The 26055-nt window shown below is 51.6% G+C and overlaps 1 protein-coding gene across 5 annotated transcripts in view; it reads right to left on the reverse strand.

Moving 5' to 3' along the window:
• Positions 1–140: 140 nt before the first annotated feature.
• The window catches only part of CBFA2T2 (CBFA2/RUNX1 partner transcriptional co-repressor 2), a 66373-nt gene continuing 40458 nt past the window's right edge, over positions 141–26055 (reverse strand). For 4 of the 5 annotated variants that reach the window (XM_055722129.1, XM_055722131.1, XM_027812009.2 and 1 more), the window contains exons 2-11: positions 18152–18295; positions 14089–14330; positions 11980–12069; positions 11237–11418; positions 10366–10619; positions 9602–9687; positions 8269–8464; positions 6457–6525; positions 5914–6104; positions 141–3274 (exon numbers count right to left, since the gene is read on the reverse strand). In XM_055722129.1, coding sequence (XP_055578104.1) covers positions 2984–3274; positions 5914–6104; positions 6457–6525; positions 8269–8464; positions 9602–9687; positions 10366–10619; positions 11237–11418; positions 11980–12069; positions 14089–14330; positions 18152–18295 — 1745 coding nt within the window. In that variant the 3' untranslated portion in view covers positions 141–2983. The remainder of the gene's footprint in view (positions 3275–5913; positions 6105–6456; positions 6526–8268; positions 8465–9601; positions 9688–10365; positions 10620–11236; positions 11419–11979; positions 12070–14088; positions 14331–18151; positions 18296–26055) is intronic. The other variant, XM_055722130.1, reaches the window with a different exon arrangement.

Raw genomic sequence — 26055 nt, forward strand, 5'->3', positions numbered from 1 at the left:
GCAGCAGCCTGGAGACTGAAATCCTCAGATTAGGCAAAGGTGTGGGCAATGGCATCCTCACAGGGCTGGGACACACACAGGGCTGGCACCACAAGCCAGCTGGGACAGCACCTTGCAGGCTGTTCTGTGCTCAAATTAAAAAAAAAAAGCTTAGAAAAAACATATTTAGACATGAACCCAAAGAAATCCAAAATTACCCAGTATGGGGCTGAATGGCAGCTCTGCCTGCATTTGCTCCCGGTCTTTGCTCAGGGTTCCCCAGCAGCTTCACCACCACAGGGGAGGCAGTTTTTGTCCCTGCAGCTCCCCTGGCTGAGGCCACGGCACGACAGCATCCTGCAGGAGCCCCAACAGCAGCCTGAGCACTGCAGAACCTCGGAGGAGGAGGGGAAGCTGTATGATGAATATAGTCTTTTTATTGACTACTTTTGAGTAGAACAAACTAAATACATCTGTATCAGTTTGGGTTCCTTTATACAGTACATTAAATAAGTTATGCACAGGAATGAAGTAACAAATTTCTATTACAGAATTAAATGTCAAAAAAAATAGAAACCTCAACCTAATGTCTTCCCATGTCCAAATTTCATATTTATCATTCCATGTGAGAAAAAAAAAAAAACAATCATTCTAATCATGACTGTTAGTATTTAATTCATTTACACGGGGGTTAATTTTAATACACTGCCATCAAAGTTGCATGAGAATTATGGAAGACAATCTATTTACAAGCAATTTCTTCCGGCCCTGCCTTGCTCTTCACTCTGCACCAGCCCTCGTGGCCGCCGGCCGCCGCTGACCCACAGTGTTAGGTCAGATGCAGCATCACAACCAGCCGTTATTTACCTGAGGCTGCTCCGGATTCGTGCTGTCCCCGTGCGGCAGGACAGGAGTGGGGTGTCCTCCTCCATGCTGCCAGCGCGGGCACCACAAACCTTGTTAAGCTTTGCCGAAGCGGCAGGGACAGAGCCGGAGCTTCCCAGGAGCTCGGCGACGGGCGCAGCAGGCAGGGCAGCCCAGGGCTGCCGCAGTTCGGGACTCGGCCTCCCCCGTCTCTCCTGGGGTAAACACCTCCAGGCTGGGGGACACCATCCTGTGGCTGCTGCGGGTCAGGGTGGCTCGAGTGCCACCCCCATTCAGGGCTGCCCTAATCCCAGCGGCACAGCACCCTCGTGCTCCCAGGAGCCGCGTCCGTGGCAAAGGGCTCTGCTGCAGCCGGCAGCCCCGGCTCCTGGGGGACACAGGGGAGATGCTCCCAACTGCCACTCGAGAGCCATCTTGAACACCAGCCAACTTCGTGGCTTTTTTGCATAATAAAACCTTGCAGACTCGGGAATCGCCGGCCCTAGCCCGCGACAGCCGCTTCCAGCTTTCCCTCGGGGACGGCGGTGCTTCAGGGGGTTGCCGGTTTATCCCCAGGCAGCCAGCAGCACCACTGCAAACTCAATGATGATTCATTATATCTCCATTATTCGCCTCCAATTGAAAAAGTGATCAAAAATAATTTGGGAATTACTCGCCTCATTGGGCTCCAGCCCAGCAATCACACAAAAACAGTCATGGAAACACGGCTTTGCTGAATGGATGTTTTTCTAGAGCCCATTTGCGTGCAGCGTGGGAAATCGGGGCAGCTCTCGGATGGCACATGCCCATCGCTCCCATGGGCTGCGCCTCTGATGACCTCCGTGAAGCATCCGAGATGAGCCTGCTGTGCCCTGACACAGGGTTTGCACTGCCCTGGATCCCTCCTTCCACGCCCCAGCAGGGACTCCCCAAGCGATGGCTCTTCCCAGGCTGACCACGGCATCCCTGTGGGACCTCACTCTCCAAGCCTGCATTCTCGGGACAGTCTCTGAAGGCTGGATGAGGCAGCGGTGGCTGCGCATCCCTGTGCATCCCTGCAGGGAGGAGCACAGCTGGCCTTGGAGCAGCACCGCAGGAGCTCCCTGGGGCTGGGGGTAAGAACCGATGTAGGACTGCAAGTCCTCCATTCATTTTAATAGTTTGGCCAACGCATGTTGAGAGAACAGACCATAAATAACCCATCGCAATCGTGAGGATCTCTGTGGTTAAAAACAATGGCAGTAACTCTCAAACCAACAACTTCCATGCAGTGAAAAAAACCCAAACTCAACACTTCCTGCATAGAAAAACAACACTACCCGGGTGGAAAGGGCAGTAACTGCCCACAACCCATCCAGACTTGCTCTGAACACTTCCCCTCAGCAAAGGTCCCACCCAAGGTAACACACAACTGTCTGTCCCATCACAAAACAGGATTAAAACCAGGCCATCCAGAAGCGACTGTCCGTACCTCCCTGGTTCTGACATTTGGTTTAGAGCAGACAAATCCTCTCTGTCCCTGCAATCATCAGCTGCCAACCTGCAGGCAGGAGGAGAGCAGTGGGCTCAGCTTCTGCCGTTGCAGTAGAGGACACGATGCTCCTGCTGGGAGATCAGCTCTGGTCTGTTCACAGCAACAGCCGGCCAGCACGGCCATCTGGGACACCGCTGTCTGGGAGCAAGGGAAAAAAAACTGATGCATGTTATAGAAGAAAGGTGGCTGAAGGAGGCAGCGGCTCAGACACCTCAAGAAATGAGCTTGAGCACGTTTGACGCCTGCAGACAGGGCTCCCTGGTCGGGCACCACACGCTGAGCATCTCCTGCGTGTGCTGGCAGCCCTCTCCGCCGAGTCCAGGTCCCCCTGAGCGAGTGGCCCAGTGTCCTCCAGGTCCTGAATGATGCTCTGGTACCCCCCTGCAGCAGAGACAGGCACGGAGGGCAGGGCTCACCTGAGTTCTCCACGAGCCACGAGAGAAAAAGGCAGAATGAGATGGCAAAGCCTGAGTGTCGGCACTCCGAGGAGGTGACGCAATGTGTCAAATGTGTCAAGTAATACAAGTTGCTGCAGGGTTTTTTCTTTTCAGCTTAAAAAAAAACAACAGAGAAACTGATCAAACGGAGTGAACCAAAACTTCCCCTTTAGAGTCCGTTCGTATCTATTGCTGTCACGGATGCTGGGGTGGAGGACCGGGAGGTGGTCGCCGAAGTCTTCTCGAGGGCTGGGCTGGGCACGCCGTCGAGGCTCTTGACGGTAGCAGCTGCCGACCGGCCCGTGGGCAGAGCCAGCGGCTTGCTCTGGCCGTGCAGGCCCTGCCCGCAGATTCGGTGGTGCCTCTCCCAGTCCTTGTGCTGGCAGAAGGAGCCGCAGTACCGGGCAATGTTGCAGCCGCTGCATGTCTCGCTGGCTTTGCGACCACAGTTCCAGCAACTCTGCAAGACCAAAGACACTGCATTTTAAAACGGGTTTAGTTTCCAAGAGCTGCAGGACGGTGCTGACTCAAGAGCTCTGAAGGGGACGGTTCATCCCCCTCTGGCCCAGATTTAGTAATATTAAAATGAGTGATCTGTTAATTCCTGCTATTTTCACAGCTCTTTGCCAAGGGTACAAACTCCTACTCCTTTGCTCTGCCCAAAACTGCCTGCCAGACTGCACGGTCACATCCTCTCCCCTAGATCCACCCAAACGCATAGAGGAAACAGCAGGCGAGGACTAAAAATCACACTGCAGATGCTGCTATTCGGTCTTTTTATTTCCTGTTTTAAGCAGCTCTATTTTAGTATTGCTCCCAGCCAAGTGCTCTCCACAGGGATTACAGCGTGCTGCACAGGCACCATTTGCTTTGCACCCTGCCTAGCTGCACAAGAGGTTGGAGCAGGCTAATTTGGAAAAGAAAAAGCTCATTTGAAAGCTTCCCAGCCAGGTGGAAGCACTGCCAGAGCCTGAGCTTCAATCTGGAAGTGGAGCAAAGCCCCCCTGGCCGCCGGGAGAGGCATCAGCTGGTGGGCTTACAGCGTGCCACCGCTTCCTCACCAGCACGGGGGCAAGGGGCCAGCGCCGGGAGCTGCGGCTGCAGCTGCTCCGAGGAGGGGAGCGGGCGGATTAGCTTTCCTGCAGCTGGACTTGCATGTTAGCAACCCCATACTGGGGAGGGCAGGTTCAGCTGTGGAAAAGCAGCCTCCGCCGGAGCCTGCCTGCCTCTAGTCCTGCCCGCAGGGGCACCTGGGGCTGGCCACCGCTCCTGCCACCACAAGCAAAAAGCTGTCGAAATAGCAAGGCGGGGTGGCGGGAGATGCTGGGCTGTATCAGGACAGCTCTGTTGCAGGGATGGGCAGGAGAATCCCCCCTCCCAGGCTCTGCACCAGAGCCACCAGCTCCTGGTGATGATTTACAGGCTGGCAGCAAAGTGCCAAAGCGAGCTGGCCAGGAGCGGAGCCGCTCCAGAACCAGTGCATCATCCCCCCAGGGCTCCTCAGCCTTCCAGAAGCAGGGCTCGTGACCAAAAAAACCTCCTAGCGAAGCCTGTGGTAACTCTTGGAAAACCGGGTGACTGTTTTACAGCTGTTTACACTTTGAGCGGTGTTTTAAAACTGTATTTCAAAGGTTACACAGCATGCCAGAACACATGACAGCTTTTCAACATGGCATTTAGAGAAAGGCTCTGGGGCTTGAATGGGAACGTGCTGGTGGGGGGATGCTCAGCTGCTCTCGAGGTCCTGCACTGCTCCCCGGGATGGCTGGAGGAGAAGGACACTCCTCTGGTATTCCCCTACGGAAAAATCATTGCTTGTCTCATCTCTTCCATGGCTTCCTGAGCAGTTCCACCCACTCCCATCACATGTTTACCAACTGCTGCATTCAACCTTCAGTGATTTAATTGGGAAAGATCAGAGTATCGACACACCTTTCTGTAAGAGCGCCTAGTATTTACACAGCTCCTGCTGTGCACGGGGACCCTGGCACCAGAGATTCCCGAGCCCCCGTCAGCAGGGTGGACTGAAACCCCGCAGCAGAGGGAAATGGACTGGCTGCCCACGCGGTCCCAGCAGACATGAACTCCACATTCCCATCAGATTTTTGCTCGGCAGAAACAAAGCCTCTGCTCTTGCATTTGTGCAAAGAAATTGAAACAAGCAAACCACACATGGACGGGACATGGCAGCGCAGGGATCAGACATGAAATTCTCCTTGCCCTGTACAGCTGAGATCTCCAAAGCTTAACAAAAGAGCTTCCAGTTAAGCAACAGTGCAGGTAATTAATAACTGAGGAGTAGAAATAAATTCTCTAAAAGACACCCATCCAGCAGCTAAGACAAACTAAGAGTCATCCCTTCTTTTCCAAAGTGAAAAAAGTCTTGTTAGGCTTTACGAGATTTTCTGTAACACAGGGACAGCCACCCCGCACCGACGCTTCCCACCTATCCCTGCAGGAATGGGAGCAGTGCAGCAGGGGACGCGGGGAGCCTGTTTCTGGAGATGAGGTGGCCACACACTGCCCCAGCCCGTGTTTCAGGAGCCAGTGAAACAACATCATCCCAGACAACGTATGTGCACCAGGCTGGTCTGCACTGACACAGGGTGCAGCACAGACCGTCAGGTATACGTAGCTTTACCTGCAGCCTGGCTTCTACCCTGCGCTATTTTAAAGCCCACAAACAGCGCCTCCTGTTTTGCACAGATCAAGTACCCGACAACAGCAGATTTCTGAGCTAAACGGAGAGCTCAGCCTACTGGTATTCTCTTTCCCTTTGCTTCCACACCTCCCTCAATCCCAAGAAATCCCTGTTCATTACACTGGGTCCAGCTCACGGTGCCCAGCAGTGCCTTCACGTGGCTGCTGTGCACACGCAGGTGCCGCAGATGCCATTTAGGCCAATTCCCCTGCCAGCAAAATTAAAATCAAAAGGGTTCTTTTTATGGAATCAGTGCATCCCTTTAGTTATTGATTGGAAAGAGACTTCCAAAAGGAAAAGGGATGGGGGACCTGCAGGCTCCGGGTCACAGCTGGGCAGGGCCTGGAGACTTTGTGAGTCTCTGAAAGACCCCGTGTAGGGTGTCCCTGGCACCTTACCTCTGTAGACTCCTCCTGTTCGTTTATCACCAAGAAAGCATCCTCAGTGGCCTGGCGCTTGGCGTCCGCTATAGTCTGCTCCATCCGAGCCCTCTCAGAGGCAATCATCTCAAACGCCTTCTGCTCGGCCTCCGCCACTGCTTTCTGCACCTCCGACATCGCCTGGCGCTTCACCTCGTTCACGGCTTCTTCTGGAAGAAAAAGGCAGCTTCACCCACCCACCCGGGGAGCGGGGCCAGCCCCCTCGAGGCGCCCAGGCGCAGCCCCGCGTCCCCTGCGGCTGGCACGCCTGTAGGTCACCGCATCAGCGAATGCTCCTGGGAGCGGCCAGGCCAGGCAGCCCCACGGGATCCCCACTGGCATGGTGCAGGAGGGGCAGAGCCCTTTGGGAGACCCAGGCTGGGGGGTTCGCAGCCAGATGTGCACATCCTGGGGTGTTCCTGCAGCTGGGCTTCTGTTTCTGCAGAGCCAAATCTGCAGCATCTGTGTTTACCTCAACCGAACCAGCAGAATCCCTCGCCGAGGTTACTAGCAAACACTTACCAGCTTTTTTCCATATCTCTTCGGTGACGTAGCCCGTTCCCGACCTGCTGCTGAACTCCCGCAATGAATCTGTCGGAATAAAGGACACAGGGAAAAGTTGGCAAACCCTTGTCTCACCCAGCTGCTGCTTAAGCACCCAGCAGTACCTCAGTACATCATGGGACAGGGTAGAATTAACCAGCTAAAAACTCAGAGCAGAGGATTCCTACAGTTAAAGCCACTCATCAAACACTCCGATGATAAATTACAACGTTTAATTAGTGCCCTGCATAATTTATGACACCGTATAACCAATTTCCATCTCCTGGTACTCTGTAGCAACCAGCAATGCTTATAAACACATGCCATCAAACATCTGCAGTGTCCAGAGACTCTGAGCACCAATCTATACGACCAGCAGTTTACATTAAACGCAGCACTTTGCACTCCCAGGGGCAATTCAAAGGCTTGAATTGATGGACAAACTGCCTGCAAGACCTCTTACGGCGGAGACGCATACATTCCCCAGCCCTCACCAGCCCGCAAAGAGCCTACGTGACAGATGGGACAGTCATGCCAGGACTGAAGCACAGACTGCAGTCACACAGCGAAGCTTTTCAGAAGCCTCATCCTGTGTTCTGTCTTCATCCTGTTTTTTTTAAGGTCTCAGTGTAACTTTCTGAAGGGTCAAAATAAAAAGTGATTTGGGTCAGAGGCTGGTGGGAGACCAAAAGCACCCTACGAAGGCAGTGAAGTTGTTTAACCCTGTGGTACAGCCGGGGTTGCTTCTCGACACTTAACTGCACCTCCTCGCAACAGCGATGGAGCCTGAAAATTAGCCCTAGGTCCCACGAGGGGAGAAAACATCAACAACATTTCCCATTTCTAAAAAAACCCCAACTTTAAATTGTGTCACCTTTAACAACACGAGGTTGTAAGGGTATTAGTCATGCTATATTTAAATACAGAAGGGCTAAAGGCTGGCTGGGCTCCTCAGGTCATCACACACCCAGCTGCCGCGCGGGATCGTGGCACGCTGCTCTGCGGGGACGGCTGCAGCCACGGGCACTTGGCTCCCTTGCAGGAGGGTTCACATTTTAGTTTGTGTACAAGAAAGTGGAATATATACCAAACTGAGATTTTTAGTTTGGCACTTATTGTTAGAAAACATAATTTTTATTATCACATGATTAGGATTTTATTTCAGCCTATCTGGACGGAAATTAGAATTATATCCGAATGAATAAAATCAGCATTCTAGATTTGGGTTGTTTTGTATAGGGTCAAACCCTTACATACTGGAGGGGAAAACTACTCAGCTTTAATAAAGTAAAGTTGACTCATGACACAAAAACAGAATTAATAACTCAGGAGGTAGTAGGTCTCACACTTACAGCAGCCTTTGGTATTTTTAGAATTAGTAGACCTTGACATTTAAAATCCTCCTGTAGGCAAGACAGACTGGAAGGGGAAGAGGGGTGGAACCAACCACATCTCCTGCCTTTTCACCCCGGGGTTTCTCAGCTTTGGGTGAGCTCGGCTCGGTGTGGTCAGCAAGCCCGGCTCAGTGACAAGGAAGGTGCTCTTTTCCCGGCACCAGCAGAAGCTGCCTTCGGAGGTCAGCAAACGCTGCTTCTCGGAGCTCACCCAGGAGCTTCCACCCTCCCATGACTTGAATCTCTTCAAAGCTTTGAGAACATTATGCATTGCTTAAGTATTTAATTTATATTATAATTTAAATACATTATCATCACTTTACGCCTAATATAGCTTTGCCATAATTAGACACCTACTTAAAAAGGTCCTGGCACAGCACACCCACCCCTCGCTTACCGCTGCCGATGGAGTCGGAGCTGCTGGGGCTGTGCTGCCGGGAGATGAGCTCGCTGCCCGCCTTGCGCGGCTCGGCCGTCTCGCTGCATCGCCTCTTCCAGTAGTTGAGCTCTTCCCGATCGGCCTCCTGACAGCGCCGCAGCACGGCCATCGAGCGCCGCGTCTTCTCCACCATCTCCATGATGCAGTTCAGTGCCTGCAGGGAGCAACAAGGTTTCAGTCTTGCTCATGAGGTCATCTCCTGAATTTCTCGTTGGAGGCACCGTCCCAGGAAGGTGAACCATGAGGTTGTTTCACAGGAACCGGCTCAGAGCGGTATTTTGGACGATGCAGGAGTCCAACAGGTGGGTAAGACTGGTCCCGTCCCTGCACACACAGCAGCGATACTGGGCAGGGACGCAGCACTAGGAGGGAAGGAGGTGGTCACACCTGCACCGTAAAGCCTTGGTCACCACAGCAGGTGGCTAAACACCTTCAGGCCACGCTCCTAAAGGTGGAGGGGAAAACCCCACCACTTCCCTTTGGAAACAGGGTGTCCACGCAAGGGCTGGCTGTGATCCTGGTGCCAGCTCTCCGCAGCCACATCCCAACTCACAAATGTTCACCTACGGGGCCTCTACTCTGCCAATCCTCCTCCAAAAAAACCCCTCCATCAGCTTTAGAGCATAAGCAGGCATGAGGTCTCTCTGCATTTATGATCAAAGCTGAACTTCAATCCCATCTCTTTGGGGGAAATGCTCCAGTGAAGTGCTTGGATGAGCAGCCTTGCTCAGAGGAGAAAGGCTGACTGCAGAAAGCCTGCCAGAAGTACCAAGTCTGGCTGCTGGTGCCTAGCTGAGGCCCATAAAAGGCTAGCACCTCAGGAAAAACTCAAAAAAAAAAAAAAAAAAAAAAAAAAAAAAAAAAAAAAAAGGATGGGTTTACTTATTTTGTAAGCTCTGTATCCTTACTGCACAGAGCCTGCCTGCACACTTGTCAGTGCTTGCCAGGGCTGCGGCAGAAAAGACCTGGGTGGGGACAAGGCTGGCTTTGGCTGCTCAGCCAGCCAGGGCAGCACACGGCCGCGCTCCGCAGGGGAAGCCCCCCAGCCCCAGCCTCTTTGTCCAGAGTGATTTTGGCTTCCACTGACCATGGTCAGAGAAAACCTGCCAGGAAAGTGCAACTACTCCTATCTGCCCTCCCCGCTATCCACCTTCTTATGGTGGGTTGCTCCTCTACAGGCCACTATGAAAGCCTGGAGAGGGTAACACCACTACAAGAATCACAAATTGGGCCAGGTGGAACACTGGGTTGCTGCGTCCCAGAGCTTCCCACACCTTCTGCTGTTCCTTACATGATCAAGATGCTTCCACTCGTCAGCCCACTCCCTCTCCGTTAAGCGGTGGTCCACCAGCTCGTCCTGGTATCCCCCATTCAAACCTGCAACAAACCACAGCCAGAAGTGTGATTCGACGGAGCGAGTGCTGTCAGTGCCGGGGAGGGAAGGTGGCCCCAAAGTGGTAACAAAAAGCGTCAATCCAGTCACATATAGCTGGGATTTTAAAACACATCTCGAGGAGGTGACTGTACAGGAGCAATTCCAAGCCAGTGTTTTTATCCTTGGCTGTGTCACTGTCTTGGAAGTGCTACAACCCACCCACAGGTCTGGATCTGACCTGCCTGGGGAGCTGGCTCCCTTATAAGCCCACAGGAGCTCAGAGCCTGTGACTCAGGCTGCCCTGCTGGAAACCGAGCATGCGCCTCCTACACACCCCTGGGGAGAAACAGGGCAGAGGGTCAGGCTTTGCTCCCCTGCTTTAGTGATCTCAGAGAAGTCACACTCTATTCCCCCGCTCTCTGTCCTTGCCTGCTGGGCTGGCTACGCTCAAGGTCCTTCCTCCTCATCCTCAGTGGCTCCAGCCTTTACACATACACAGGGAAATATGAACTCTCAATCTTCCCATTTTTGTTTCCTCTGAATTCCCTGCAAAAACGCCGCTGAGGATGTGCCCAGCATTACACAGCTTTGGGCGCGAGTGGCCACGCAGGTACCGATGCCAAAGCTCAACCACTGGACCCCACAGCTCCTACAACTAAGAGCCCTCCAGGCTTTCTCACCAAGACCACTATGTCTGTCCCGAATCTCTCTGTGCTCCAACATCTTGCTGGGGTCCCTGTAGAGGTGGGACGTGGCAATATCTTCCAAGGTGTAGTGCTGGAGGGGTGGCGGCGTGGGGTGGAACTGCCCCCCGGGGTTCATCAGGGGGATGGTCAGGGCAGGGCTGTGCCGGGGCGCAGGGCTGATGGTGCACACCCTCTTGGCTGGAGGCTCTGTTGGCAGCGGCTCCCTCTCAAAGCTGCTGTCTTCCCTTCTGCAACCGCATCGGCAGAGAGAGGTAATCGTTAGCACTGCAAAAACGTACTTGGAAAGGGAAAGATGCAGATTCCAAATCAGCAGAGTTTGGGCAGTGATGATTTTACTGGGGGATAAAGGCAGGGAGCTAAACTAAACGTGCTTGACTTGTGAACAAATCCACAAAATGACCCCGTCAAAGAAAAAGTTCAAGATGCTCAAGTGTTGTGATTCATCTTTCTGAGCATGACCAAATAAAATTTCACAGTTTTTATAAAACTTGAGGCATGCTCCACATAATTACGTAACAACAAATAACTTTGAATAAAAACTAGTGAAAATGAACCGCATCCTTCCCAGCCCTGGTGGTGCCTCCGCTTGCCACCCGGGGAGGCGGAGAACCATTCAGCTCTCCAGCCCAGGCTTTTCAGTGCAACCCAACAAGTCCCTCCAGGACAGAACCTGCCTGAAGGAGGGACCCAGCCTGAGCTGGCAGCGCAGGACGAGCAACCATCGGTGTCTTATTAACAGCCAGAATAGTTGTTGGGAGCGACAAGACCCTACAGTTTAGCCCCAGATGCTGAAACACAAGTCACGACTTCAAGAACTTGGCAGGGTGACGAAAGCTGGTTTTACCTGTCCGGACTGTGCCTCTTCCCATTCCCGTTCACCTCAATCAGCAGCTCGGAGGAGTCAGCGGGGGATGTGGTGTTGGTGTTCAGCAGGATGTGCTCGTGCTGCGCCAGGTACTGGGAGGGCGTCTGCTTGGCAGCCCGGGCGCAGTGCAGCAGCTCCCTCTGCAGCAGCGGGAGGTTGGCCTGGAAAACAAGCGTGGGGCTGGTTTCCAGCCAGTTGTAGAAGGTTTGCTCTGCATGCATAATACCTCGGAGCAGTAACACCTAGAGCCTGGCCCCCTGCTCAGGATCATCCAGCTCCTGGTGTCCGCACTGTCAGATTTACCTTATTTTCTCAAGAGCTGAGGGTGGCCTGATGTCAACGCACCCAGAACCTAAGTACCATGGGAAGCACCCTGCGCCTCCAGCATCCAACCACTCCAGACATGCTCCAGATGCCAACACTTCAAATAGTCTAGATCTGAACATTTGCAAATAAGATTACAGGATCAGAAGCTGCCGAATGGAGCTTGGTTTGGGTCCTTTATCCCTTACACCCAAGAAGACATATGTGGCACTTATTAGAACGTTAAGTTTTCTGCAAGCCAATCCCACAAGGCCACTGCTACGGTCTGTGCGGTCTGTCTTGGACTTCAACAAATTTGCTGTGGTGATTGAAAGAAGAGCTTTCCCAGCAATGACACGCTGCCAAGCGGCACAGACCGGCACACGGAGTGTCGGCAAACCCCACCAGCTCCCTGTCACCTTCAGAAAGGGGATCACAAATGGCCGGAGGGGGAAGTTTGTTGCCTCTTGCAGCTTGCAGTGAAATTCCTCGATTGTCACCGTTGAGTTCTGAGAAAAGAAATTAAGAAATGTAATGACAATTTGTTCTTATTTTTAGACACATGGGAAACGGCTCCAAATGAACAGAACTGGAAGAGCGACTGCATCTGCCACTACAGGACTGACAATGTTTTCATCAGATCCTGCCTAACGCAGCCAAAAAGACTTGAGGCCAGCGGAGTAGAAATGCTGCACTAAGCAAGGGGCGAACGCTGTGCACAGCCGGGCGCTGCCTGGCCCAGCATCCTCCCAGCTCTGGGGCCAGAAGGCAGAGACTGGCTCTGGGAGGCAGTGGGACCCAGCTGGCATCTCCTGCACGCTGGCCAGGTGGCCTGGGGCAGGCTGTGGGGAGCTAGGCAGCGATTTCAGCTGCTCAGAGTTGTACACCTTCCTCTCCTCCTTCCTCCCTTTCAGCTCATCTTGTTTATCCTATCTGCTATCCACGAAGCCTCCACCAGCCTGCTGCTCACCCCACCAGCGCAGTCCTCCCTGGCCCAAGCCTGCATCCCCTGTGGCTGTCCAGGCTGGGTGCTCCTGGGACAAGCAGCATTTGATAACCTGCACACAAAGCTCGTCCCTGCAGCAATTAGCACAATCAGCTAAAAAAAACTAAACAAAAAAAAAAAAAAAAAAAAAAAGAGAGAGAGAATGACAGTCAGAGGAACCCGGACAGCTTATCATTTCCGTTCCAAAAGGGTAAGTTAAGGCACTTCCCTACACCCATGGAAATATATATGCGCCTGCCTTCCTCAGCAGCAGCAGCATTTTGCATCCAGTGCTCCAGCGCTGTGAAAGCCCCGGAGGCCACAGAGAGATTTGGGTTTGCTCTGCTGCCCACGCCAACCTTGGAAGCAGAAATACTCCGGGCTGCTGCAGTCTCACTGCCTTCACTGCATGCTGAGCCTCACAAGAAACACGCCAAAGAGCAGAGATCAGCTGGGGAGCAACGTTGGGCAGCACACGGGACTGCAGCTGGCCAGGCAGCATGCTGCTGTGCTCCAGGATCGCAGTCCAAGGTCTGGCCTTTCACAGCATTTCTACCAGTTTGTATACCTGCAAATATGAGATACAATTCCACAGCGAGACCTATTCATTTGTTTTTTGAAGAGTGTTTTCAGCTGCCCATAGCTGCCAAAGAGCATGAGGGCATGCGTGCACTGCCAACAACCCCAGCTCTTGCAAATCCGAGTGTGGGAATGCAGAAGATGCCTAACAGTTATTTACCAAGCCCTTTCCCATGGCCACACCTTCAGACTGTCACAGGCATGAATACGACTGAAGAATCATTGCTTTTGGTAACGCAAATATGCAATCACGCAAAGCAGCAGCAGCACACCAGAAGCCCAGGCCTCTTATTTTGCAACAGCAGCCTTCCCATCCTCCACAGACCCTGGCAATAGTTAACTTTGCTGTGCCAGTGGGCTTATTTTAAGATATACAGGAGCAGCCCATAAAGAGGAAAAAATCCCATTAAATACATCACTGCATATCAATAAATTAAATCTTTGGAGTGTCATGATAGCCTATACACACTCAAGAGCAGAGAAGGACTACCAGCTTTCCAGAGCGAGTCCCTGCTAGCAACAGGACCCTGCTTTTTTCCATTCCATCTGGCTGCCTTGCTGAGCAAAGCAGCATTGAGTTTGAGCACACTGAAGTCAGGACAGTGCTAACGAAGCAGTGGCTGGAACTGCCATTTTTTTGTATGGAAGCAGATCAGAGTTAAACCAATCTGTGGCTGGGGTCAGGCAATTGTGAATCTGCACAAGCAAGAAAACACTTGCCTAGTGCAAAACTACAGGCTCCTCTGAAACCCACCAAAGATAAAAAAAAAAAACAAACACCCAAGAAGTCAGCAAGTTTACCAGAAAGCACAGACATTACAGGGTCTTGCTCAGTCAACAGCTCTGCTAGCAGAGACACAAACACACAGTATTGTGTAACGTGGAGCCGTGCTGGCTGCCAGGATCCCAGCGCCAAAGCCGTCTGGGAAAAGCAAGGTGGCCCGAGCTGGCACGTGGGACTTACCACTAATGCCAGGACAAGGGTCCGGACCTTCTCCCCGATCTCCGGCGAAATGTCGTTTCCAAACTGCTGCAGGGTGGTGAGGAACCGCTTCAGCTTGCTGAGCTGCCGGGCACCACACGTGGCAGGGAGCTGCTGGTTTGTCAGCGAGGAGGAGGAGGAGGAGGAAGGACCGTTGCTAAACCTCTGGGGGGGGGACGGTGCCCCGTTCAGCGTCGGAGGGGAATGGTTTATTCCATTGGGCACTGCAAATGGGAGATAGAAGCGATACTGAGCATCAGATGGGCACCTCCCTGTGGTCTAATATTTAATAGGATCCATCTCCTACCCAAGAGCCTGCTGCTGATGCGTAACTGCTGTTACCAAACAGGGCACGAACCAGAACAGGGGCTATGGCAGAGCAGAACCCCATGCCATGATGGAGGGCACCTAGTGACGGAGCCAGTCACCGGCAAGGTGTGCGCCTTCTCCTCAACCTTCCCCCGAGCTAGGGTGCCCTGCAGCCCCCGGCCCGTGAGAGCCACGTGCCTAGCCAAGGCATCCACAGGAGCTCTCCTCGGGTGTGATTTACACCACGGACAGTGCCCTCCCTAGCATTTCTGCCCTCTGCCTAGCAAGCTGTGTGTCCAGGGCCATCAAACACCAACGGAATCAGGGCTCAGCAGAGCAGGCACACCTCCACTCGTGTCTGAGGCACCCTGGGGGGACATGGGGACAGGCTGCACAAAGCCACCACTTGCAGCAGACTGAGCTGTGCCATACGCTCGGCCCAAGGAATTAAATGTGCTTTAGTTCAAAGTTTACAACCCTCGGCAAGAATTACCGATCCCAGCCTCCTGCGCCAGGCAGAAAATGACACCAGACCATCCAATGATCCCTCCCCAGCCCCATCATTTACAAATGTCACCAGTGCTCATTACAGCCGGGGTCCCACCAGCAGGTACTGCAGCTCAGGTGCCTCCACCTCACCCCGAGGAGCACCCACAGCACCCTGCCCCGCAGCACCTGCAGGGAGTCACGGGGAGTTTTGCAAACACAGCTGCTTTTCCAACCTGGTCCCATCTGCAACTCTGCCTCCTGTGAGCAGCGAGCGTGTCGAAATGGACTGAAGGACTGGAAGCCCGGGAACTCAGCAAGGGATTAGAATAAATTGTTGACAACCCTGTACTGCCATTGTGCAACCCAGAGCCCTGTCTGAAGAGCAGCTGGGGCCCCAACTCAGTATAAACGCAGAATTTTAGAGGTGAAAAGTACATCATCATAAATATAGTTTTAGCTGATCCACTGGGTTATCCTTAAAAGCCCAGACCTGAATCCCTTACAGACACATGTGATGAAGAGAAGGCCACAAGCTATAAAAAAACATTTCAAATAACAGCATCCAGAGGAGAAGCACTGAAGCCACCCTGCAGAACTGTCCCTTGCGAACCAGGCAGGGGGAGGTGCGTGCTGTGATGGAGCAGCAACTGGCAAAAAAAAAAAGATGCCCAAATTTCTGCTGCAGCTTTGCGAGGATCATACCAATCCCCACAACCTCAGTGAGGGTTTTTCAGAGAAGGCAACAGGACGTACTTGAACAGTTAAACCACTCTGGGGCATGCCAGGGTTGGAGGCTGGAAAGGCTCCATGCACCTGGACCTGCGCGGTGAGCACGGGAGGGAACCTGAGAAGATTAACTAGAGTCAGTTGAGATGCAAGGGAAAGATAAGGCTGAAGGGACCACCAAAGGTGGTTCCTGCTAACCAAGGGGTGACAAGCTCTTTGGGGGCAGGACAAAGATGTGTCCTTTTGTAGACAGACAGATGAAGAAGTGAAGGTGAAGGCCAGGACCGAGAGGATGGAGGTGTAAAGGCAAAGTGAGCTCATGCCTTCTGTAACGGAGCAATGCAACCTGAAAAACTCCTGTCTGCACTGGCTTCCCCAAAGCCTCAAAGGAACAGAGATGTCCTGCAGAGATGGCATGTGCTCGCAGGGTTAGCTACCATGAGTACCAGCAGATGCAGAGCTATGTGAAGGGCAAGGCTTCTAGCAATTACTCATAAAGAGCATTTATTTCACAAAAACAGTGTTATAAGTAGGGGGAAAAGCCACCCAGAGAAGCTCCTCTCAAAGAGCACCTCTGTGCTCTCCGGCAGCCACGACCAGGGCACCTTTACTCCCTTTCCTATTTTGCTTCCTCTTCTTCTTTTAAATGAAAGACTCGGGAGAGCAATGGGCTCTATTTATACCCCAGGAGAAGTAGGGGCTGCGTGACCCATCCTGGGGCAGGGGGCTGCAGGGTCCCTCGGGAGAGGCTGCCACAGATGGGAGCAGCGGACACTGATGGACTTGGGCGATGCCACGGAAGCAGAGTGAGCTGGGTCGGGGCGGCCGTTAGACGCAGCCCCCGTAACCACTCTGCGTTTTCAGGCTCACCTTGCCTGACCCTCCTGCAAACGGCACTACCGCAGGGCAGCTGGCGGTTATCTGATCCTGCGCATCGCCAGGATCTGCTCCACCACAGACCACAGAGCCGGGCTGGGACCTCTGTTTCCAGGTGAGAAGACAGAAGCAAGGTGGCACACTGAGATCGGTGGGATTACTGGTCTGTGGAGAAGAGGATGCTAAATTCCTGGGAACACAGAAGTCGTCATCTGGGGCTACTCTGTTAAATTCTGCCTTCGGTCCTCAATAGTCGATGGCTTTCACTGCATCCCCAACTTTGTCAGTGATCCGCAGGTGGGCACGGCCTTCCTCCGACATGCTCCTCCTCACCTGCCCATGCCACAGGCTTCGCAGGGCAGGACACACACCTGCTGACTCTGACCAAGACCTCTGGTGCCACTGAGCAGTAAAAAAGCAAGGATGAACTTCACCATAGGTTCTCATCTATCTTGGGAAGAGGCAATTAAGCCATCTGCAATCAGCAGATTCAGGCTCCTTGGCCCTTAACAATGTGCCAAGCAACCTCATCGGAAAATTAATTTCTGTCACTTTGCTAATGGTCTTTTTCTGCCTGAGCAAAAGGAGAGCCATTAAAAACCCCTCAGCGCATAAAGATGGGGACAGCATGTCTGGCGGGATAACCCAGTGATTAGTGCTATTGCCAGCATCACACAATACATTAGTGTGTGTCCTGAAAGAGGCTGGGTTGCAAGTCTCTGAAATCCACTGCCAGTGTGAAACTGTGAGATATCCCAGACACCGTCATGGACAGCAAAGCAATGCAGAACCAGCGAGGGAGACGCTCAGTGCAGGAGGAAAGGGGTGAGGAGTGCCTGGAAAATACATATGTGCCATGTGCTGGGGTCAGATAACTCCATGCCCGACAAAGTAAAGTAGCTTTGCTACAGAATGTTTCTTAAAGGACATTAAATGGCTTAAATGTTGGCTAAGGGAGAAAAAAGAAAAAGAAAAAAAAAAAAAAAAAAGACTCTTTCTAGGCTGTAAGAAAAGGCTGTATGCCCATGTCACTTCTGAGCAACACCCTGCTAGAAGAAGTGGGTGTGAGGCTGCGCTACAGCTCGGCAGGACCAGGATCGACCGTGGCTTAATAGGAAAGATTATAAAGGGAAGATGGAGGAAAGAGAATCTGGATGGACAGCGAGGAATTTCCAAGGCTGGGAAATTAAAAAGAGGAAAACTTTCTAATCTCAGCTGCAGAAAGGCTGTCTGCAAAGTGAGATACAGCAGAGAGGGAATTAACTCCTCCAAAAGATACAGTGAAAAGCCCAGCTCTTGGCTTCTTTGAAGCCAACCTGATAAAAGACTTCAATTTCTTAAGGAGTTTATGGTGGAAATCAAGGCTGCACCTGCAAAGAGAAGGACTCAAGGCAGCGCCGGGAGCAAGGTAGGAGCAGGCGGGGGGGTAGGGGGATTACAGACCCTGTTATACATTCTGCATACAGGGCAGGACAGCAGGAAAGCCCCAGTCCCCCCTTCCTCAAGCCGTGCAGCGTGGCTAACGCTCGCCATGCTGGTGAGCAGCCCTGGCCAACGGCTGAGACATCCCCGGTGACTTCTAGAAGCAGAGCCTTTCCTCCTGGCTAAAGCTGGTCCCCGGGAAAAGCAGTTACTGGGGTCTTACGTGCAGTCGGGGTGAAGGACACTGGCCGGGGGCCACCAGGGTTCACGGGGGGCAGCGGCGGCATGTTGGGAGGAGAGGACCTGGACTGTATCTTCACTTCCACGGGCGATCCGGGCATCACTGGCACCCTCTTCTCACCAGCAACTGTACGAAGAGAAGGTGGTAATGCTTAGTGACAGTCACGGACAAGTGTTTCCCCACCCAGCACACAAAGTACAGTTGCAAGGGTGAAGATGAAAGGCTGGAGGGGGGGGAAGTCACACCAGACTCCCACGCTGCTCTGCGCAGCCCCGAGGTGCCGCGGGGAAGAGGCTCCTGGGGTGCAGCAGGTGTCCCCAGACGCTGCCCAGCAGGCTCGATACGCCCGTGTTCACCATCCCAGTCTCTCGACCACATCTTCTCACCCCTCGTGCTTGAAGATACTTCCTCAAAGTATTTCTGCCTGTTTGCTTTGCTTTTCCCCCATTTAAGATCCCCTCGATGGTCCCCAGCCGTGCCCACAAACACCCTGCCATCATGGGGTGCCGAGGTTTCCCAACAAAAACATGTTCCGAAGCAGCTGCTTTGGCAAACGGCTCTCTGACCAGCTTTGCATGTTTGCCTTTTTGAAAACCAACTCAAATGTAAACCATCCCGCACCTCCTCTCCCCTACAGGGGTGGTCCTCACTGCCCAGCGCAGCCCCCCCCTGCCAGCATACATGCAGCCTTGCACGCACCCCGTGTCCACGCTGCCTGGCCCTGAGATGGCCTCTCCAGAGGAACTGCAACCTCTTTTTGCAACAGGCAACCCAGTTTTTGGGTGGGTGCCGGCCCGGCGTGCAGGGAGCAGTGGTGCAGCTGTGCCAGCAAGCAAGCAAAACCAGCACAGGGCTGGAAAGATGAGCTGACATTAGCTATTCACATCCCCTCTCCTGCATGCAGTTTCTAGCACCCAGTACACCACCAGCTCACTCTGAGGCTTCTTTTCCAGCCCCTGGGGGTCCCTCCTGTGGGCCCAGGCTCTGGTGGGACATTCCAGCTCAGCTGAACAGTGTGGCCACACTCCTGGCTCCAGTGGCTACAATCAGCCTCAAAAGGCATCCTTGGGGGGAACCGAGAGAAAAGGAGGAAATACATGCTTATGCAAGCCTTGGGGTTTGGCGGGATTTTTTCCAGGGAGTTATTTTTGTTTTTTAAATCCAGACAGCTCAGCAGACAAAGCCTAATCACCTCCAAAGCGCAGCTCCCATGGGAGCTGACGCTACTCCAGGGGTGCTCCGCATCGCGACCCTGGACAATGGGATGCAATGCGAATCACCCCTCCGAGAACATGATTACTGCTCCTTGCTCCTCAAGCCGCCACTCACCTCGTTTAATTAGCTCGCTAATGAGTTGTGACCATGCTCCAGCAAGTCCCCGCATGGGAACACTGACGGGTTCCCAGCACACCCACCTGCACCCCAGCTCAGATGGCGAGGGAGGTGCAGACATCTTTCACCTCTCCGGTGCGTGCAGGCTGGGATTCGGACCAGTGAATTTTCTCAGGCAGTATTTGGCTGTTGGTGGGCAGAACTTTCAACCAGAGCTGCAGGGCAGCAGCCAAGCGTGCCGCTTCGGATGCGGCAGCTCCCACACAAGCATCGCTGCTTGGCACAGCGGCCAAAGGGGGCTCCAACTGCACCCTCTCGAGGTGGGCACGGCTGAAAACAACACATGCCCGGGGGCTCTGTGCCGCCTGGGATTGGTCCTGATGCCTCTCTAAGCCACAAAAGAAAGGTATTAAAGCACATGCTGTAATCTAATTAAATTAGATTACAATCTGATTTCAATCCTCAGCTTTTACAAATAGCTGTCAGCTGTAAGAAATGCAGTTTTCAAGTTCTGGCAAAGCATTTAAATGCTGAATTCCCATAAAGCAGGGAAGCACTGAATAGATGGCAAAGTTCTGCACTGCCATACAGCCACCAAGCCTGCTACTTCACAAGTCCTGACAACAAAAATGCTGCTTTCGAGGGCAGAGATGACGTGAACTGGCACCCGAGCCCTTTGTGCCACTGGCCTGGAACCTGCTCTGTGAACCACCAGCACCTGCTCTGCCACACACACTAGGAACGAGCTGGCTCATTTATTTTCCTTATGGCAAGTCATCATTAATGTCAGCAAGGTAACAAATGAAGTTCGTTACTCCTAGGTTTTTTTGGTTTTTTTTCCTGTTTGCAGAACCATCTGTGGAAGGGGGAGCAGAGGTAAATATATGCTGAAATCCATGTCTTCCTGGCCTTTCAGGAATTGCTATAAAACTTGCATCCAACATACTTCCATGGCAGAAAGTTTGTGTCTTCATTTATTTAAGCCTGCTTTCACAAAGAAAAAAACCCAAAAAAACATCACCCAAAAAACCTCAAACCCAACAAAACTTCTAGGCTTTGCTTTCATGAACAGAGTGGGGAGATACCGAAGCCATAGGAAACTACTATTAATTTTAACATATAATAGCCGTATTAATACAATATTGCAAACTACTAGTCACATACATTTGATCCAACTTTCATACAATTTAGCACTGATGTGCAGCCTCTCCCTGTCGTATCCATGCATGAATATGACATTCAGATGAATAACAATGTATTTGATGTAGGAACATGCATCATTCATGCACGTAGGTGCCTGTTCCAGCAGGTGAGTCTACTGGAAAAAGCAGGAGGAGGCAAACCCCTGCCTTGCCAAATAAATGCAGCAAAACAGTCTGAGAGCAGGTTTGGCACATGAAGTGAGGGGCACCTCTACCACAATAAGTCTGAGTTCACTTACCCAGGCAGGGAAGGGAAATGCTGCTAAATGACCCAAATTTTTCAATCAAAACAGCACTAATTGTGCCTATCCACCACTCAGTGCCAGCTGCCTGATGACCATCAGGGGACAGAAACATGTTTGCTCAGAATACGGGAATAATTGCAAAACAGTGAGCTAATAACGCAGGAACATAACCTGTTTGCACATTGTCCACGGACAGAGACATGAGATACGGTTCACGCTCTTCTCTGCAAGCTCTCTGCCCACCTCTGTGCCTGCGCAGCTGCAGGTGTGCCAAGGAGAGCGTCACATCGCTCCCCGCCTGCTGCTAGCCCTTTCCCACCACACACCCCAAATACCAACACACTGCTGCCCACCTGCCTCGTTTCATCTTCTTCACCCCCTTCCCCAGGTGCACGTGGCCGACCTGATACTGCCATGCTGTAGAGAGAAACAGAGCGTGAAACCAGTCCTTAGGGTTTCTCCTCTTTCCTCCTAACATGCTCCTAAGGCACATTAAGGAAAGCAGAACTAATTCAGATAATTTGCAGGGGAGCGGCGAAGTCACATGGACTCTACAGCCCCAAAATAAAACCAGCTACTGCTGGGCTACTCCACGAGACACCAAAACCAAAGCCCACGAGAAGCCAACACCTTCTTTTCTGAGCCTACTCTGACAGACAAGAAGCAAACAGGATTGTTAAATTTAAAAGCTTCCTGTCAATGACCTGGGGCATCTATAAATGCAGATAAAAACCATCTTTCAAAAACTCATTTTTAGCCTAAACACATCCATTTGCTGATAATCAGATGTGCGAACAAGACTGCCAGTGAGGACCTGAGTCAGCCTCAAGTTGACCTGGTCCTAAAACCAAGCCTGTGAGATGGTCTCTGGGGAAGCACCACCTACCCCATCTCTTTCTTCCACATTTCACTGTTCAGAAATATTTACTGGCTCACCAAGAGCAACATTTCGGCACTGCTTCCAGATGCACAGAGAGGATGCTGAGATGCTCCTTAAAATGCCTGTAAGTCACTCCACCGCATCAGTCATCTGAAATCATGCTGAAGAGTCAAATGCCGTAACAGGTTTTCAGACGATGCTCTAAGAATTCTTGTCAATGACTGAATACTCTGAGTGTCAGAGCAGGACATGTGCCTAAACTGGAAACGCTGGGTTGTTTTCCTTCAAAAACTCCTCCTTCCAAACCCTACCTGGACTGAGAAACATTTACTGTTATTACTTTCCAAGTGGTGTCTGCAGGACACAGATTGAACATGTTTATGACAACACTTTTGCTGCCAAACATCAAAACTTCGCAGTGACACGAGCTCCAATTTCCCAGCCCCTGCAAAGCTGAACCAGGGAAAGAGGCGGCAGTGACGCGGCCACCCAGCCGGGGGGAGAGCTGCATCCCGGCCCCCAGCGCGCCGGGTTCCACACGGGAAGGCGATTCGCTCAGAGTAAATCAAAACCCAGTCACGGAGATGCTGTTTTAGTCTTGGCTTGACGCAAGAATTTCATCTTCTCCACAAGCTGATGGAGCCTGAAGACCAGATTTCACAGCGACTGGAGTTACAGATCTCAGATGCTGCAAAGCCGCTGTCTGGGCCAGCAGAGCTGTAGGTGTGTATCAGTTTATGCTGCGTGCCCTATATATTCGCGTGCCCCAGTTAAGGAGCCCAGGTGTGCAAGAGACTAGAAAGCCCCAGAGCTTTGAACACACCCGAAACCCTTCAGCCCTCTGCTCTCCAGCGACACGAAAGGCCCCGGCTGTATGCGACTCCCTGCACTGTATTTCCTTTGCTGCTCCAGTTCTCATCCTAGCGTAACAAATTAAAACAGGAGCATATGTCAAGATTAAGTGCAGCTGATGATCTTCCTTGCTGGACAGGAGAAAGAGCTAAGTGAGACAAGAGGACAGCATGCCAGGAGAAAACCTGGGGTCTTGACTGGTCCTTGGAGAAGTCCCACTCCTGTGCTCCCAGGGCACTGGAGCTCTGGCTCTCTGGCACAGAGGGGGCAGTTTCAACACCCGCTCAAGACAGATTTAATCATATTTATTTTCTTCAAAGAAGACTTCCACCTATGGTGTTTAGTACAAAGAGAGTGTTGCTGTGACAGGTAACCTTTGAAGAATGGCTAGCATTTACTCGCATTGTGAGCTGTATAAAGAAGCCGCTTTATTAATCTCTTCATGTCTGTGAGTTTGAAAAAAGGGAAAAGGCACAAGAAAAAAGAAATTGTGACAAGTTAAGGAGTATTTCAAGTACACTGGAATTTTAATTAATCCTTAAATGCCTTTAGCAATTAGAGAATAAAACAAGACATAAAAAGAAATAAAACGCTGCATGAGGAAAACTGGATGTTATCTTCCTCCAAAAAGCAAGATAAGGAACTGGAGAAGAGAGCCAGGAATAACCCCAGGGGCCGACAGACACAAGCGGTCTCCTCCCCATCCGCTTCCCAAAGCTCAAAATATAGTTCTGACAGACAGCAGAATACCGTCAGGATGGGAGATTTATATTTACTAACAAAAAGTGGATCCTCAACCCATCTCACATCCTTCCTGGGGGCACGGCTCCTGGGTTGTGTCTCCCATACACAGAGTCACGCTCTAAAAAGGTGTTGGGCAGTTATGAAGTGCCTGAGGCTGGTGGTGCTCTGCACCGCGGGACGATGCTCAGGACAAAGCGCTGATCTAGCTGTGATGGTGGAGCCATGAGCTTGCTGAGAGCAAGGGAAGAGAGAAAGAGCCGCTGCTACAGTGCGGAAAATGTGGATGCTTTATAAGAATTTACACCATAGCATCTGCACGGGCACTATTTAACACCATCCAGCAACCTCAATGAGTGAGCACACAGAGTATGCGCAGGCTCTTAAAGGCTGCTGTCAGCTCAAGACACCAAAGCCTTTCCTCCTCCCTTACAGAAAATGAATTTAAAGTCTGTGGCTGGGTGTTTGGAGGGCATGCACAGCACGAGCATCGATATCTTCAAGCTATTCTTCATGCAGGTGTGGGATTCCCCTTGACTCACTGTCACGAGAGTTGAAAAGGAAGGCAGAACCTGCCTCCCCTGGGAGCGATTTTGTAGATCCCATCGATAAATAAGCTGCACAGAGTCAGAACTGCTTCTCACAAGCCCGTCTGCCAGACTCAAGCACTCCAGCTTTCTGTAGAAGTCAAAACATGAAACGTATTGGAAGAAATAAAGAGAAAAAAACACATGAGACAGCACTGCATAACTGGCCGGTGCGCACAGGTAAGGGTCTGCTTTCCCCTTTTGCAGGACAGTGAGAACAGACTCAAAATCAGACCTTGTCAACAAGGCTTTGACCACTAAGCAGTTAGATTGAAAGTCTATAAATTAGCAAAGTTTTGGTTTTAGTTGATGTCTTTTGGAAAAAAAAAAAAAAGAAAGACTGTGTGCAAGGGTTTGCCCAGTGGTTCAGAGTCTCAGGAGTGAAAGCACGTAACGGTTTCATACAGAAATAAGAGGTTTAATCACAGTAGATGTTTTTGACTTTCATCTAGAACATGCAGAATATGCTCGTAACCTAAAAAGCCACTCCTCACCTCAAGAAGTTAAGAGCCCAAAATTTGTACCTGCCTCTTGAGAGCAAAGGACTGGTGAATTGTCCCGGTAGCAGCAGCCAAGGTTAAGTCTGGCAGGAGAAATTCTTTGTTCACTCACCCAGGAGCTGGGTCTGAGCTTGTTCTGGAGCCAATGGACAGACAGACACCCCCAAAGATGATTCAGCCCATCCCAAATCATTCCCCAAAGCAAGGGATACAAGTCACACTCCAGACATACCTCTCTCTCCACTGGCCCTACCACCCCAGATGACCACTTGGACTACAGGCATGAACTGTACATCTCCCCCAAGTCAGCGAGACGAACCCTCCCTAGAAACAGCCCTCTGAACCGGGGGCTTGTTTCCCCACCACTTGCACAGGTAAGAGCCTCTGGTTTGAGGCAAAGCAAGGCAAAGCTTGCCTGAACGGATCAAGAGACCATCTGAACGAAGGAAGCGAAGGAAGGACGCCCCTCGGTGACCTCCCCGCTGGCAGTGGCAGGCAGGACCCTGCCTACAGCCTAGCAGAGCTGTTCTAAGAAAACTGGCTCGATACATCGTCCTGGAGAAAAAGCCAGGGAAACGGCCCGGAGCCGTCTGTTCCAGCCCAAACGTTTGTGCTGAAAAGGACCCGCTGCAGTTGGCTCGCCTCGCAGGGTTCCCTGTTGATAGTCTGAATGCAAACGAGAGGCAGCATCAGTGTAACCTGACCTGATAATGTAAATAGGGTGAAATGAAATATGGTTCGCCACCTCCCCAGCTTTGGCGAATGTTTATTTTGAATAACATGCTTATCTGCTCCAACTGCTCACCATCTGTTTTCAGTCTCCACCAAGCTAATATTTTTCACATTTAGGAACTGAGAGATGGGAAGAATTACATTTAAATTTTATTAACATCTTTCCTGTGCTCTAAGGTTGCCTTTCCCTCCCCTTGATGGCTCTAAGCCATCTGTAGAGCACCTTTGCAGTTCTCCAGGGCATGCAGACGAGGGGTTATCTACATGGAAAGCAAGAGCATCGTTACTCAGACTTCTAGAAAACACCATTTACGGCTACTCCGCTGCAATCCCTCCATCACCTGCCTCCAGACAACTTCCCCCAAGCTCAAACTGGAATCACATCATCGAGGAAATAGCCAATATTTTATCCTTTTGCAGCATCACTGCATCAAAAAGCAATGGAGGGGGAAGACTGAAGATAAGCATTGGCAACAAGGCAGCCAATACAGCAGCCTTCGGAAAAAAAGGATCATTGGGCTAGTCCCAGTTTGGTGGGGAAGGAGACGTTAAGAGGCTTGCAGTCAGGATTACATTTCTATAAAAATATTGACATTTATTTGCATGCAGGGTGGTTTCCAGAGGTCTTCCTTCGCTTGAGTCAATAAATAATAATTTACAACCAGATACCGGGAGACACGAGCGCGTCACAAACAGGTCAGCAGCAAATGTTGGTCAGCTGAGGTCTTTCTCCATCCTCCTCCCTCCACACCAAAGCACAGGGCTGGCTAAGATGATACTACAGCATCTGTTGCAGTGGGTAACTTATGTTACTG

Source organism: Falco cherrug, chromosome 10, assembly GCF_023634085.1.
Source record: "Falco cherrug isolate bFalChe1 chromosome 10, bFalChe1.pri, whole genome shotgun sequence".
NCBI classification, from domain to species: domain Eukaryota; kingdom Metazoa; phylum Chordata; class Aves; order Falconiformes; family Falconidae; genus Falco; species Falco cherrug.